Below are 15,453 nucleotides of genomic sequence, written 5' to 3'. Positions count from 1 at the left end.
GGAGCGACCCGCGCCGAGCCTTCAGCGGTCGTCGCCGCCACCAGAGGCCGCTGTCACAGCAAGGCTGGGCGTCGAGCGCTGGCTGCTACCTTCCGGAGCGACTCTCCAGACGCCGGCTAGCCCAGCTGTCGGTCCCCTGTCTGTAGGTGGGTTGCCGCCCGGAGTTTGGAAATGCGAGCTCTGCTCTGCACCTTACGGGCGTCTACAGCCCTCTCAGGAAGCGGAAGAATGGGCCAGCACTTGGCATCCCTCGCACTCCCCGAGCCCTGGAGCCAGGCGCTTCCCTTACTGCAGATTCTGTAGTTCTGAGGCCAGGTTCAGGTCCGCACATTGCCCCTGGGCGCGAGCTTGCGGAGCAGAAAACCACTCTAAATTTATAGTCTAAAGGAGGAAGAGACACCTTTGCAGCATAAATTCTTAACTTGTATCGATTGTGAGAAACCCCAAGTGCGAAATAGCGAATCAAAAGACTAGTGAAAGTGAGGGGCCTGGGCATACCTTTAATGCCAGCATTTGGGAGGCAGAGGCAGGTGGATTTCTGAATTCCAGGCCAGCCTGGTTTACAGAAATTGAGTTCCAAGACAGCCAGGGCTACACAGAGAAACCCTATCTCGAAAAGATAAATAAAAAATAAATAAAAAGATCCTGCAGACCAGGGTGTGTGTTAGGGTTCTTTAGAGGAACAGAACTGAAAGAATTTAACGCTTGTCAATGAGAGTGAGGGCAAGCAGGCAAAAAGCAAGAGCTTCCTTCCACGTCCTTTTATACAGGCTGCCACCACGTGCCCTAGATTTAGGGTGGGTCTCTGGACCTTGGATACTCCAATCAAGAAAGTTGCTCATAGGTGTGTCCAACTGCTTGGGGTTTAGTTCCTTCCAGATACCTACAGTTAAGTCTCCAACTAAGATTATCTACCACACAAGGTGTCAACGCAAAACAAAATGCAAAATTGGCTGATGCCCAATGATTTGAGAGGGTGATGGGGGATGAAAATGACTAGAATTCACCATAGACAGTGCAAAGGTCAAAGAAGAAAGAATATAAATGAGAATGTGGCAGGCAGAGGGAACAACATTTGTGCCAAGCGAGGAGGGCAGTGGGTGTTAAAGGCATCAGCTAAGTTTGGCTTGCAGTTTGCTAGAATTCAGAGAAGTGTATACCTAAGTCAGTAGTTTTGTATACATACATGAGTATGTGTTTTCAGGGGAAAATATAAAAGGCTTGGATTAGACCAAACTAAAGTTTGTGGTTTGGGAAAGGCTTCCTGCAAACAGCTGACAGACCTTGAAAGCTAGCCAGTTTTCAGTTGAGAAAGCCCTGTTTGTCCAGCACTCGCTGCATGGCAGGCATTGTGCTGTTTGTCTACCCTGTGTTCTTTTTACCATAGACCTGGAAGGCATTTTGCAGAGGAGGCAACTCCAGTTTGAAGAGGTGGCTGGCCTATAGTCACTGAGTTGGCAGACAGGAGAGCCAGCACCATGCTCAGGTAGGCCTGGCTTTGACAGAGAGTGGTCAGGGTAAAGAATTTGGCGTTTGGGAAACCTTTCATGTCAGGGAGATGGGACAAAAGTTATGGTTTCTGAAGAAGTTATGGCTGAGGTGTTGATTGAAAGGAACACTGATCTTGATGTCTGTGTGGGAAGGGAACACAGCAGTAACAGCTCCAGATTATGTGGGCTACTGTAAGTGCTGCACCCTGCCCCTCCTGACTCTTACCCTGGATGGCTGAGACATTCTGGTGTGGTGTACCATAGTACTACAGAGGTGGGAGTTTCCAGCATTGCTGAAAGGAGAAAGTCGCTTTTCTTGTGCTCATTTTCCAGCATGAAGAAAACATGGATTCTGGATGCTTGTGCCTAGGTTTGCTTAGCAAGCTAAGGGGCCAAAAAGTGCAGAGAGCAATATAGATTCTAGTCGATGTTTGCTTGGTATTCAGCTCAGGGCCTTGCGATTTTCTCCTCTGCCCAGTGGTCACCTCTCCAGACTCAGGTGGTTCAGCAGCCTGATATTTTTTAGTGCTTTTCTCCAAGGGTCTGACACTTCTACCTCCCTTCCACCAACCCCCTAACCCTGGGTATGAGAAAGAATGTTAGTGGGGAGGGGGGTGTAAGACCCCTTTTATTTCTGGCCTTTTAGGGTCAGTTGGACTCCTTTGGGGCAATCCCAGTCTCTGTTGACAGCAGACACAACAGGCAGTCTCCTCCGAGCCACCGTGTTGAAACATTTCTATCTCCATGCCACCACGGTCTCACCGCTCCAAACTGTTACGTGTCACACACCACAGGACACACCTTCTCCCAGAGCTCTCCTCTTTATCTTCCTGAGTCCTAGACCATGCCCCTCTCCCTGCTTCACTAGGCAGGCTGGTACCAGCTGGCAAAGACCACACCCCACATGAGACAGTTATCAGCTGTGACAAACTAAAGTCCAATCTAAATCCCACAGTTGGGATTAAAACAAAAACATTTACATAACATAACTGAGTTTCCAAAGAAACCAGAGACTTCCACTTCGGACGTTCAACACTCAACACCTGTTGAGGAGCTCTTTCCTCCTGAGACACTGGCACCTGAGAAGCAGAGGGAGGCTCTGGAGCCCAGAAGTCCAAAGACTTACTAGATTTGCCTTCAAGGTGAAATAAGGAGTTAGGAGTTACAGGGAGAAAAGGGACCTGTGGAGATAACTGTTACTGTTCAGGGGTCCCTGGGGTTCAGCTTTGATAAAGTGTTACCCAAGCAGGGTTGGACCTTTGAGGGATGCAGTTCTGAGTCACTAGACTTGTACCTAGACTTGTTTGGAGTCATTTCTGTGGTCTTCTGGTGAAGATATTATTTGGGTGAGTACGTGTGTGCTTACACCTCTCCAGTAAGAGCATGAGGCATGTTCCTGCTCACAACCTGGTACTTTGGGGCACCCAGACTTGGGTCACCTGTGTGACCTGGCTGAGCCCTCTGAGCCACTGCTTTCTTCTTGGAACTGAAGTAGCGCATGACTATTTCAGTTAATAAATGGCAAATCATGCAATGCTTTAGGAAAGGCGTGGGATTTGAATTACTGCTTCACTTTCCTATTCCTAAGGGGCCTTCCTTATCTACAGCCCAATTTGCCGAATCAGCTCATCTCTATTTCGTGGTAGATGTGTTCAGTGGCAGTAGGGCAGTGCTGTCTCTATCATAAACAAGAGTCCTGCTCAGAGGGAAAAAAAATATTACCCCATGTGCAATAAGAGCGTAGGTTTTGTTCTGCACCCCATTGTAGACTACAGCAGGAACATTTCCACAGAAAACCAAAAACCATCTCAAAAAGCCTCGTGTAAGAAATGGAAACTGCACTCAAAAGGATTTTAAAAATCTAAAAATTCACCATTTTTTAAATGAGAGAAAGTGTGTGTGTGGGGGGGGACTGGAGAGATGGCTCAGAGGTTAAGAGCACTGGCTGCTGTTCCAGGGGTCCTGAGTTCAAGTCCCAGCAACTACATAGTGGTTCACAACCCTTTATAACGAGGTCCAGTGGGCAGGTGTACATGCAGTGCTGAAGACTGTATACATAATAAATATTAAAAAAATAATGTATGTGTGTGCTTGTGTGCATGGGCATGCACGTGGGAGTGCTTGGGGAAACCAGTCCTTTCCTTCTACTACATGGGTTCCCAGGGCTGTCAGGCTTGGTGTCAGTTGCCCTTAGGCACTGAGACATCTCCTGGATCCAAAAAGAACTCTTAGCTGTAAAGCTCAAGTTTATTAAAATAGGAATGACAAAAATAATGCAGCTTACTTTTGCCGGTGTTAGATCCATGTATTTTGTATAGACACTGAAACACTACATAGACAGAAATATCATACAAAATTAAACATCTTAATTAAAAATTCTTCATGACAGAAAAAACAAAAACAAACAAACACCTAGGCTGAGGCCAAAAAACAAAAGCCTTTACAACAAGAAAATATGGGGCTGAGCTGCCCTCTGAGGTATCATAGGTGTTGGGAAGTTAAGTGAGCCCAGTGCCCCGAAAAAACATCCATTCAACAGGAAACCTGGAGGGCGGACACGCGAGGACGGGTGCTCTAGTTTGGAATAAGAGATCACTGTTGCTGTGAACACAGTCTGAAATGCGTTGCTGGCAGGGCCTGGCCCCCATATCAGGCTGTGAGGGCTATGGTTCCAGATGCACCTTCTCCTGGTGGAGCTGAGTCCATTGCAGGGCTGACCACCATGCTGTGGTTTTGTAGCTCAGAGTCCCTGGGCCCTAGCTTTCAAGACTTGAGAAGGAAATGACTTCCAACTTGTAAACACTGTTCTTACATCTGCAGATGGTGGTGAGAGGCCAGTTGTGAGTGTCCAGAAGGATGGAGGGAACCCGAGTTGATTGACACACAGTGGCAGCGCAAGGTCAGGGTGGGCTCTCCCTCCTCCTCTTTACCTGGTCTGCACTCAGCCAGCTCGCTGTGTGCTCAGGAGGCTAAGCTCCCGTGCGCGCTGGCTGGACAGCTGCAGTGAGTGACCCGCCACAGTACTCTCCGATGCCTTTCTTTTGAACGTGCTGAAACTGAATTTTAGGGCACCACATACCCTCTACCCTAGTCACAGTGCCAGTCCCTAAACACCACTGATCAAGGCTTACACTCCACATTTTCGCTTGAAATGTCAAGCTGTAGGGACTGGAAAGGGCACTGGCCGGTTGATTGTGCTTTTGTTGTCTGTCCCCTCGCATCTGTGGCGCTGGGGAGAGCCCCGGGCTCTGCACAAGGTGGGCAAGCGCCCACCACCCAACAGTTCCGCTCGCCAACTTAGTCACCCTCCTCACTCCCCGTCCAGGGTTCTCAGGGACTGTTTGGCTTTGTCCCATTGAAATTAGAAGTGACTCATGGCGGGGTTGACATTAGCTCTTGTTCATGTGGCCTTACAGCTTTTACCAGCACCTTGGGTTTCCTTGGTTTGGTGTACCAATTTTCATACATCTTGCAAACCAAGAGATAAGTGCATAGTATTCATAAATTCAGGGACTGGAAGACAGAATAAAATGAGATTCTTCTGTATATATGCTATGGAATAAAAAATTACTACCTTTTTTTGTGCTCTCTCTATGCAATAAAGTGGTGGCCATGGAATATGAGGTAAGAGCCTGGCAGTCTTAAGGATCATTGTTGGGTGTGACCTTACTGCACTCTAGTTTCTTCTGGAATGTACAGGAGGCAGTTGATTGCCAATTTTGTTTCATCATACTTGACGAACGTTTAGAATAGGCACATGTTCCAGAAACAGCTTGGCTCTCAAAAAGCCACCAGATTGTATGGTGTGTGTGAGCCTTGAATCCAGTGCTGTGTGCACTCTCCTTCACACAAGGCCACAGCTATGGTGGGGGTGGGGTGTTGAGGAAGGCAGAGGTGCTCTACCTCACTTGCCGCTCCTGTTTGCGTGTGGCAGCTGCTTTCCACACAGAGATGCAGCTGGACAGGAGTATCTCTTCTGGGAACTGGGACTCCACTTCTGGAAGGACATCACTCTCTTTAGTCTCCATGTAACTCACCAGAGTCTCCTTGAGGCTGGGAAATCAAGGAACAAGAGAGTTTTTAACATCAACCCAGCAAGGGGTCATGCTTTCCAGTTCAAGAGGACCAAGATGCTTGCAAGACCAGACACACCGAGAGACCTTCTTGGAAGAGATAGCTAACTGTTCTACATCCTTCACACAGTGGTGTGGCTTCTGCTGCAAAGTGAACATTTGTTTATGTAACTCTACTTGATATAAGGAGAATAGGGGAAGCCACCAGCAACAGGATATTCTGCCATCAGCTGTACAAGGCCATACATACCTCCAGTTGGGGTTGAAGCTGCTCTCAGCCTGGGGACCCCTGAGTTTCAGCACAATCATCTCATGGAGCTCCAGCAGGAAGGCGTCCAGGCCGGCCTCATTCAGGAATGTGCCGAGAAGCCTTGCGTGTCGTGGACTAAGCTCCTGTTTGTATTTCCCATCAATTTCCCGAAACAGCTCCTGAAATGAAGGGTCCAATGTGACACATTCAGGCCTGGGCAGATGGTCAGTGCTGCTCCCTCCACAGTGAAAGCAAAGGTGAGACTCACCCTTTTCAGTCGCAGCCGCTGTTCTGACTTATGTGCAGATAGGAACTGCCAGAGGGCAATGGCATGTCTCAGTTGACATCTGTGTAAGGCCTGAAAGAGGAACAGTGTCACCAGTGCATGTGGAATCTCAGTGCCACATCATGGAGACATTTCTGTCTTGAGCTCATTCTGTTTCCCTTGTCATGAGACAGTCTTATCCACAAGTTCAACTGACCTATCCCAAGCAACACAGAGCTATGACATCACACACTGCAGATCCACAGTGGCCACAGATGGGGAGCTCTCCCTAGATGCTCACTTCCCAGGAGGACATCCCTCAGTTTTGAGACATGGGTTTTTTGCTCAAAAGCCTAATACGGGATAGAACTCCTGCTGACCGGAACTGGGATTATTGGTTTATAGCACCAGGTTTGGCACTAGTACTTACCTTTATAACATGAGCTGTCTGCTCACCCATCTGCAGGACATCTTGGATGTACACAGTCAGGTCCATGCTAGGGTCCCCACCAGCTGTTCTCAGGAAACCCAGGCTGACTTCAATGACAGACAGGGCTTCACAGGCATCGCTATAGGACTGAAGCTGTCCACTGATGCTACTGATGGCTGAGTTAGGGAGTGGGTTCTGGGGAACAAAATGTAAGGGTGGAGTTATGGCTGGGCTTGTTTCTTACAACGGAGAAGAGCTTAGCTTGTCACTGCTCAAGCTAGAGCAGGGACAGGCTCTCCAGAAGGCAACTGGCTGATGTTTGGTGCATACAAAGTGCAGGCAGCACTCCAGACTCCACAGAAATAGACAAACTCAGAACCTCAAAACCACCCTATGAGGAGGCTCAGCCATATAGCATCCTCTCAGAATTGCTAGGAAAGAGCAGGGACACATGAACTTCTCTGGCTGTTTAGCCTCAGCTCACACAGCCCTGATATGTTCCTAAGAAACCAGCCCCACAGTCCATATGTTTAAACTGAACAAGAAAATCTGGAGATCTGCTATCCTGCTTTCCTCTGGAGTCCTAGGGTTCTTATAGAGACATGGAGACTCCAGTGCTCACACAGGAATGTGATGAAGCTGGCCAGAGCTGTCTTCAGTATAGACAGCCTCCCAGCAAGTGACAAGAACTGTCATGAGCACCTGTGCCACTTTGTTCTTGATGTCCATGAAGAGATGCTCATAGTTCCAGTCATGTCTGTACACCAGGGTGGGTATTCCCTAAATTGAGAAAGAAAAGTTTTTAGAGATGAAGTTCACAGTGGGTGTTTTCACTAGATGGCAAATACATTCATCCCTCAGTAACTAAGTGTCAGTACCCAGTTACTCAGGGCTTTCCTGGTGAAGGCAGCAGTGTTGCGGCAGGACGTCTATGCTGAAGACACTCTCTTTGCAAACACAACCAGGAAGCCTTGCTACAGTGGCTTCAAAGATACTGCCATATAGAATACTGTCCCATACTGAGTATACAAGGAGCACCAGGTGAGGGACAGCTCATTCACCATCTCTTCAATGACCTGGACAAGGAAGTCACTTTGCTGGCCAGCAGGGCTGTCAGAGTGAATCAGAAATGGCTCTGGCCTGACTGTGAGCTGTGTGATAAACCTACGGACGTCTATCAGCACACACAAACTACACGTAGCATCTGACTGGACAGAAGGGCCAACAGCAGTCCAGATGAAGGAATAGGGTGTGGCTCTGCCATTGTGTTCCGTGGGTGGCAGGAAGCCTGTATGTGAGGGCAGACAACCGAGTGACTGGAAACCAGTGACTGAGCTGGAGCCAGGCCTCAGGGCCGTCTCTGTCAAGTGAAGGGAGGCAGAGGAATGCCATGCAGGGTGCCAACACAGAGAGGATCCAGGAAACACCATGACAGATGGCTAAAATGACAGGCTGGGGATAGAATGCTGAGGAATTGGGCAACAATGGCAGAGTTCCTTGGTGGCGCCATTAACAATAGTAGAAAAACTAAAGCTAAATCCATGGAGGCTGTCTGTGGGGGAATGAGGTGCAGATGGTGGTACCAAATGGCCTGAGATCACCATAGCCAGGAGGCTATTGGAGCTGTGGGAAGGAGACGACACTGTGGGCGGCACAGTGCACTTTGGTGTTGCTCAAACATATGAAGGGTATTCATGACAGAGACACAAAGCACATAACTAGCAGCAGGCTCAGCCTACCTTGAGGGTCAGCCTGGGCTTGCCCTGGAGGAAGCGGCTGCTGATCTGCCGCTGGATCTTCTCTAGGTCAAACTCTTGTGATGTTTCTCCCCCTTGCTGTACTTGGTACTGGCAGTTGGAGAGAATCAGTGGAGTCAGGTCCCGCTCCACCTCATAGCTGATGACGTGCAGGTCAGCAACCTCAGAGGTATCCACAGAATAGCTGCGGGACGAGACACATGCTTGGTGCCAAGAGCAGACACACAGGGACACTCCTGTTTCAGCACAGGTCAAAGCTGTATGTCTGAGGACTCTAGAGAGAGTGGCAAAGGGAGGTCAGGCTATGGATGGGAAAGCAACCATGGTCCATTGGCTTGTGCACACACCTGTTGTTTTCATTGGAGAACTTTTGAATGGTGTAGACCATTTCATTGTGTAACCTGATCAAGTAGCTGACTAAAGCAGTTCCACAGAGGCCCAGGCCCCGTCTCCGTGGAAGGATGACCTCAAATTCAGCATCCAGATCCAAGTCGGAGCGGCAGTAATCTTTTGGCAGCTTGATCTCACCTAAAAATGACAGGGTAGGTAAGCCTCAACATGAAGGTGAGGGGAAGAGGTGAACTGACATGGTCACCCCATCTAACACAGAGCAGGAAGCTGGTTTTTTTATTTTATTTTTTTAAGGTTTATGTTATTTATACAGTGCTTTGCCTGTAGGCCAGAAGAGGGCACCAGATCTCACTATAGATGGCTGTGAGCCACCATGCGGTTGCATGGGAATTGAACTCAAGACCTTTGGAAGAACAGCCAGTGTTCTTAACCTCTGAGCCATCTCTCCAGCTGAGAAGCTGGTTTTAATGTCTCACCTCTAACCAAACATACAAGTTTTCAGTGATCCCAGTTCTATCTTAAAACCCAGTTTTTAGATTCAAGAAGATGAAGGTTCTAATGCTGTCATACTTCTCCCAGATCCTCTGTAACGGCTAGTTTCATGTCAACCTGACGTAAGCTATAGTCAAAGAGGAGGGGGCCTCAATTGAGAAAATGCCTCTATTAGATCTGGCTCTAGGCAGGCCTGTAGGACATTTTTTAAATTAATAATTTATGGGGGAGGTACAAGCCATCATGAGTGAGGACATCACTGAGCTGATGGTCCTGGGTTCTGTAAGAGAAAGAAAGCCAGTAAGTAGTAACCCCTCATGGCCTCCGCATCAGCTCCTGCCTCCACGTTCCTGCCTTGTTCGAGTTCCTGTCCTGATTTCCTTTGATGAGGAAGGAATAAGTCACATAAACCCTCTCCTCCCCAACTTGCTTTTGGTTATGGTGTTTTGTCTCAGAAAGTCACCCTAACCAAGACAGCCTCCATCTGAAGACCCCTAAAGAGCATGCTGGGTGTGACAGGCAGAGCTGAGCTTCAGAGCACTGTGTGCTCAGCAATTCTGTTGTGACTCTGCTAGAGGGAGGACACTTACCATTGGTCTCCAGTGACCGTCTCAGTGCGTTCCATGTGGACAGAAATACAGTGACTCGATCAAATAACAGCTTTCTTAGCCCATCTGTTGAGCAAAGCATTTGGTAAGAACTACAACAGAAGAGCCAAGTTCTGACCCACACCAGCTCTTTGTATTCCTGCCACAGCTGATATAGCTGAAAATAGGGCTCTGCATCTCATGCTGCAAGCTTAATGCACAGCTCACCTGCTCCTGAGCCATGAGCCCTTATCTGTTACACACAAACGGTCACAGCATCTTGTAGAGCTGGGCAGAGTCCTACCTGAATGCTGACTGTTAATAAAACCTCTGATGGAGCTGTATTCCACTTCTGAAACATTCTGGAATTGTTTCACTAGATCTCTTTGCAGGGCTAAGATTTCAGGCAAGAATCTCACCAGCCTTAATTCCGCTTCCTACAGAAAGGAAGATAGTTTAGTATTGACGCCTCTGTTTCCCTGAGAAATGCTGTCTGGCATGTATATTTTGTAGGTATATGGGGGACTGATACTGCTAATTTAATCTGGTCAGTGTTCCATTTTTCATGGTGACCTACCACAGAATTTAGCAACAGGTGGAGGGCAACCCCATTCTTTGTTTTCTCTATGTGCCCACGAATGGCTTTACACACAGTGCTGCCACCCATAGGCAAACCTATGTGCCTTTGTGCCACATCAAAATCCAGCTGCCTTGAGGACTGAATCCTGTCTCATCCAGTGCAGAAGTCAAACTAGGGTGGACCAAATACCTAAATGTAAGTCCCAAAATTGCCAGAGGAACCAGGGGAAACAGGCTGGAGTGAAGAGAAGTTTCTGGACAGAAACATAAAAGGACCAGTTGACAGGTGGTTATACCAGACTGAAAACTTTCTGTTTAACAAAGAAGCAGTCAACAGAGATAAAGATTTGAAGTTGACCTTAAAAAGCCCTATGTATGTAAGAAACTCATAAGCTTAACAATAACCAAACAATCCCATTAACAGTGGTCAAATGATCCGAATAGATAATTCTTTTTTTTTTTTATGCTTGCTAAGCTACATCATTCTTTTTTTTCTTATTTTTTATTAATTACACTTTATTCATTTTGTATCCCCCATAAGCCCCTCCTTCCTCCCCTCCCGATCCCACCCTCCCTCCCCTTTCTGCATGCATGCCACTCCCCAAGTCCACTGATAGGGGAGGTTCTCCTCTCCTTTCTGATCTTAGTCTATCAGTTCTCATCAAAAGTGGCTGCATTGTCCTCTACTGTGGCCTGGAAAGGCTGCTCCCCCCCAGGGGAGGTGATCAACGAGCAGGCCAATCAGATTATGTCAGAGGCAGTCCCTCTTCCCATTACTAGGTAACCCACTTGGACACTGAACTGCCATGGGCTACATCTGTGCAGGTATTCTAGGATATCTCCATGAATAGTCCTTGGTTGGAGTATGAGTCGAATAGATAATTCTTAAAAAGAAATACAGATGGCCAACAAGTATGGGGTTTGATCTGGTGCTGTATATTCAAATGCCTTGAGATCTGGGTACCACCCAGCCACAGGCATTGTTAAGAATGCTGAACCAATTAAAAACACAAAACTGAACCATCTCTGGAAACCGTGTGCATTTCACCTGTGCTATGCTCCAGACTGCCTGATACTACTTTTCTCCTTGCACCTCGATACCAGCATCCAGTTGGCTGCCACAGCACAAGTGCTTCTCAGAGCTTCACCCCTAGGAGCCACTATTCTGAGCAAAGGGTTAGGGCTTCCTGGTCCTGGGACTGGTCTGCACAGAATAAGTGAGGTCAACCAGCAGTTACTCGTACCTTCTGGAGGAAGTGCCAGAGGACAGGCACGGTTTCTCTGCCGTTTTTCTGTTCCACAATGTGCTGCAGGTACTCCACTGTGATCTTCTTTCTGCAACTCCAAATCTTCGAGCAGTGAACCACATTTTTGGGGGGCAAGTGGGGCAGGAAGGTCGCTGGGTCCCCATATATGATTTTGGTCACAGGGTTGGAGCTTATGCGTTCATCTTGGCTGATAAGAGCATTTACAGCTGGCAAGGTTTGGTCAAGATGCTGGTGATGAAAATGAGAGAATTCTAGAATTGAGACATTGCTGCACCTGCGAGGCTGGGAAGCCTCACAACTGTATGGTGCCTAACCTCCTTTCCTTGCCTATCTCGTTGCTGGTTTCTGTTATCATCTAAACACTTCCTTGTTTTAGGGTTTTGCTTCCCTGGATACAGTGAATGCAAGACTAAAGGCCATCCTCATTGCTTGCCTTTCATCTCCTCACTTTATTTCTGGAATGCTTTGTTCCTCTCAGTGATGTTCTTGTCCGACAGTATCTCATCTGCAACTGCTGTGCTTCCTAGTGGGCCTTTCTAGGACAGTAGGTCTGCTTCTCACCCTCACATTCAGCTGCCTAAAGTGATGACAAGCAAGCTGAAATCTGAGGCTCAGATGAGGCTCCTGCAGTCCTTCCCCAGCAATGATGGATAAAGCTTGCTCAGCAGAAGAGTGGGAGACCCCTCCTCCTAACCGAGACATAGGCGCTAAGCGACAGCTCACCTCCAGTTTCCGTAGAAGAAGAGTTTCAAAGTACTTCTCCCAGTCGTTTCTGTGTGCTTTGGTTAACAAGTCCACATTAAAGTCTAACACTCCTACAAATAAAACAGTATGTGGGTTACCCCAGAATGAGATCCATAGCATCTTACATTCAGTAAGCACCAAATAAGTGCCAATCAAATGTTCTATTATGAGGAAGTACTTTCCTGCATTCCCCAAGGATGCCAACAGCGCCCGATGCAATCATCTGCTGCTATTGCCTTTGTGAAGACAGCTCAACCTCAGACAATCACTGACCCTATTGCTGTCCTCATGAAACCATACTGAACAAAGTACTAAGGACAGAACTTTAAACCACAAGCCCAGGAGCAGTGACAGGACAGTGGCCATGTGCCACCACCGGCCACTCAAGTAGCTATCCCCAGACCAGGACCCATGAAGGTGGTTTTGCCAAAACAGGTTTTCAATGAAAAGAGGTTTTACTAAATAGCCCTGTAATGCTGACTGGGGAGGAAGGCCCTAAGTGAGTGGGTTCTGTTTGCAGGCAGCACTTTTTATTGTATATTATTTTAAAATAACACCTTGGACCAGAAGGTTGGGATGGGGTTAAGAGCACTGGCTAGCCAATCCTGACAAGCCGAACTCTATTCTCAGGACCTGAAACATCTGCATTGCAAGAGCTGCATGGGAGGCGATGACAGGAGAGTCTCCTAAAACTCACAACCCAGCAAAAAGAAAGACTCGGGATACCACTGCTTTCTCATTGATGATCTGAAGAGATTCCTGCAGGACTCTGGTACAGCTGCAGAGAAATGTTTCCCTATTGTGTTCCAGGCCACAGCACCACCCAAATTAAAAAAAAAAAAAACTTTTTTGCAGTTAAGAAAAAGACATAATAATGCCATCTTCAGAGGTTAAGAGCACTGGCTGTTCTTCCAGAGGTTCTAAGTTCAATTCCCCGCATCCACATGGTGGCTCCCAACCATCTGCAATGGGATCTGACTCCTCCTTCTGGTGTGCGTGAAGACAGGGCACTCATATACATAAATCAGTCTTTACAAAAATGATTTCATCTTCAGTGAGATATCATCCTGCATGCCCTTTCTTGGTAGATTTAAATGCTTAGGACAGAAATGTTGTAATGTGGTGAGCAGAGCTTGCCTTTTTTCCAATAAACTGTGTGCATGTAAACTGTACAGTGTCAACTATTAGACTAATATACAACCCTGGAATTTTTAGTAAAAACCAGAAGCAAAGCTAGTGACTGATTTTTTTTCCTTTTTATGTTTTGAGCAGGATGTCTCTTTGTAGACAGGCTGGCCTCAAACTCACAGAGAGCCACCCGCCTCTGCCTCCCTGAGTGCTGGGATTACAGGCCTGCACCATGCCCAGCATTAGTGACTGATTCTTGGACGTGATTCTTGACGGGCATGTCTCCAACACTTGCACTTGTGTGTGGACACTCCAAGTAGCACAGGCACGTGGGCCTTCTTAGGTAGGTTGGTGGCTGGGGAACACAGGAACCTCTTCAGCATTCCTGTAAGGGTGCATGCTCCCCTACCCATTCATTCTGGTTTTGTTTGAAGGATTTTAGTGTGAAGCCCAGACTGCCCTTGAACTCACAGTACTCCTAGATCACAGGTCATCAAGCTAAGCTCAAGTTTGTGGTTTTCACTCACTCAGGAGTCATGGGAAGTGATCCCTCAACCCAGCTTAGCCCTTGCCCCCTTTGCTTACTCTGGCCAAACACGGGGTGCTGATCCTTGAGCAAGCCACCCAGGAGGAGGTGTACCACATGGATGGTCTCGTCTGCACTCCTGCCCAGCATCTTGGTTAGCTGTTCCAGGTCTCTCTGGGTATGCTGCTGTAGGAAGCCTTGTGGGTCCTGGACCCGAGGAGTAATGATTTTGATCATGGCCTAGGAGTAAGAGACAAAATGCCCAGGATATATCACATACAAGAGATGAAGAGGCCAGGAGAGGCCAGGAAGACACTGATTTGTCGGTGTAACAGGAGAGCAAGGACAGGCAGAGGCCGACGTTGGGGTCCTCTGAGAGCAGAAGACCAACCTTGAACTCCTTGTCCTCTTGGCTAATACTAAAATGGGGAGACGCAGCAGGAATGACCTTAGCCTGCTCTCCATGCTGCACCCTGAGAGTGATAGCTTGTACACAGGGACATCAATCTCATAGGTGCAGAAACTAGTTGGTGTCAGTTTAAGAGGAAGCTGGGCAAGGGATCCTCTGGAGCATCATGAAAGTATTAATAAAAAGTGGAGTGGATTTTAAATAATCTGAAGAGCACATCATCCCATTCCCGCCATGTTGGAAACTGTTAGGAGACCTTAGGTTTTTGTCCCTTGGCAGACTCCACAGGTACTGGCCTGGTGAGCTGACAGGAGACAACAGAATGTTCCTCTAGAAGCTCATTACAAATACCTGGGGATCCTGGGTGGCTCCCACAAGCATAGCCAAGTGAGTGAGCAGCCGGGTGAGAACAAAGGTCACTGGTGACATCCCTCGGTCAGAAGCCACTGCAGCACCACTGGGCTGGGGGCTTCCCAACACGTGGCCAGTCTTCGTTCTGTCCGCAGTGTCACTGGAAAAGAGCCACGGTGAAGACTGAAAGAGGCTGATCCTCCCAGCTCATCTCCGACCCTCAGGAGGAAGGGTTCCATGCTTGGAGGAAAATTAAAGTCCTCCTTCTTCTAGGCCTGGGATGTCTGCCTATGTATCTTTTCAGATCTACCTTCTAGCTGACCCCCCAAGACTCAGTTTAGAGAAGCTGCATGAAATGGCTGCTGCTGTCCCGAAGAAGGCATCTGTCTCTGGGCACCTGGAGTTTGCCACACTTTGTACCCAGGCAAGTACTTTCCACATTCCTCTCATTGTCCCAGTAACTGGGATGCAAGGTCTGGAAGAGCATGCTGCATCTGTAGGGTGGGAGGTACAGCTGTGCGCATTCAGCTGCGGCCAGAATATGGTAAGCTTTGACTAGAGCAGAAGTACAGCGCATACTGCGTTGCAGACAGGCCCACCAAGCACTAACGAGGGAATGGGCAGCTACACTTGGGAGCTGGGCTTTTATCTAGACTGTGAAGTCTGCTAGAACAGGCCCTTTGGCTCTCCAGAGCCAAACAACTGCAAACCACAACCAAAGGTTGGCCCTCTTCGAAACCACAACCAAAGGTT

The 15,453-nt window shown here is 48.0% G+C and overlaps 1 protein-coding gene and 1 long non-coding RNA gene across 6 annotated transcripts in view; one reads left to right on the top strand and one right to left on the bottom strand.

Annotated features, from left to right (window-relative positions):
• Positions 1–51: 51 nt before the first annotated feature.
• On the top strand, positions 52–13,460 carry LOC129665548 (uncharacterized). Of its 2 annotated transcripts, none has more exons than XR_008718385.1 (3): positions 52–146; positions 1,388–1,486; positions 12,917–13,460. It is a non-coding gene; the product is annotated as an uncharacterized LOC129665548 (long non-coding RNA). The 2 variants fall into 2 exon arrangements; XR_008718386.1 differs by lacking the exon at positions 12,917–13,460 and adding an exon at positions 4,311–4,383.
• The window catches only part of Rnf213 (ring finger protein 213), an 86,891-nt gene continuing 75,156 nt past the window's right edge, over positions 3,719–15,453 (bottom strand). For all 4 annotated transcript variants that reach the window (XM_055592276.1, XM_055592277.1, XM_055592279.1 and 1 more), the window contains 13 exons: positions 14,701–14,860; positions 14,000–14,180; positions 12,266–12,357; positions 11,519–11,770; positions 10,000–10,132; positions 9,699–9,782; positions 8,613–8,793; positions 8,248–8,449; positions 7,211–7,288; positions 6,509–6,703; positions 6,082–6,171; positions 5,814–5,992; positions 3,719–5,543 (listed from right to left, as the gene is read on the bottom strand). In XM_055592276.1, the coding sequence (XP_055448251.1) occupies positions 5,390–5,543; positions 5,814–5,992; positions 6,082–6,171; positions 6,509–6,703; positions 7,211–7,288; positions 8,248–8,449; positions 8,613–8,793; positions 9,699–9,782; positions 10,000–10,132; positions 11,519–11,770; positions 12,266–12,357; positions 14,000–14,180; positions 14,701–14,860 (1,981 nt within the window). In that variant the 3' untranslated portion in view covers positions 3,719–5,389. The remainder of the gene's footprint in view (positions 5,544–5,813; positions 5,993–6,081; positions 6,172–6,508; positions 6,704–7,210; positions 7,289–8,247; positions 8,450–8,612; positions 8,794–9,698; positions 9,783–9,999; positions 10,133–11,518; positions 11,771–12,265; positions 12,358–13,999; positions 14,181–14,700; positions 14,861–15,453) is intronic.

The sequence above is a fragment of the Psammomys obesus genome, unplaced genomic scaffold (assembly GCF_907164565.1).
Source record: "Psammomys obesus unplaced genomic scaffold, mPsaObe1.curated_primary_1811, whole genome shotgun sequence".
Taxonomy (NCBI): domain Eukaryota; kingdom Metazoa; phylum Chordata; class Mammalia; order Rodentia; family Muridae; genus Psammomys; species Psammomys obesus.
The sequence above is the reverse complement of the archived record's forward strand: the minus strand, read 5'-3'. Positions and strand labels throughout refer to the sequence as shown.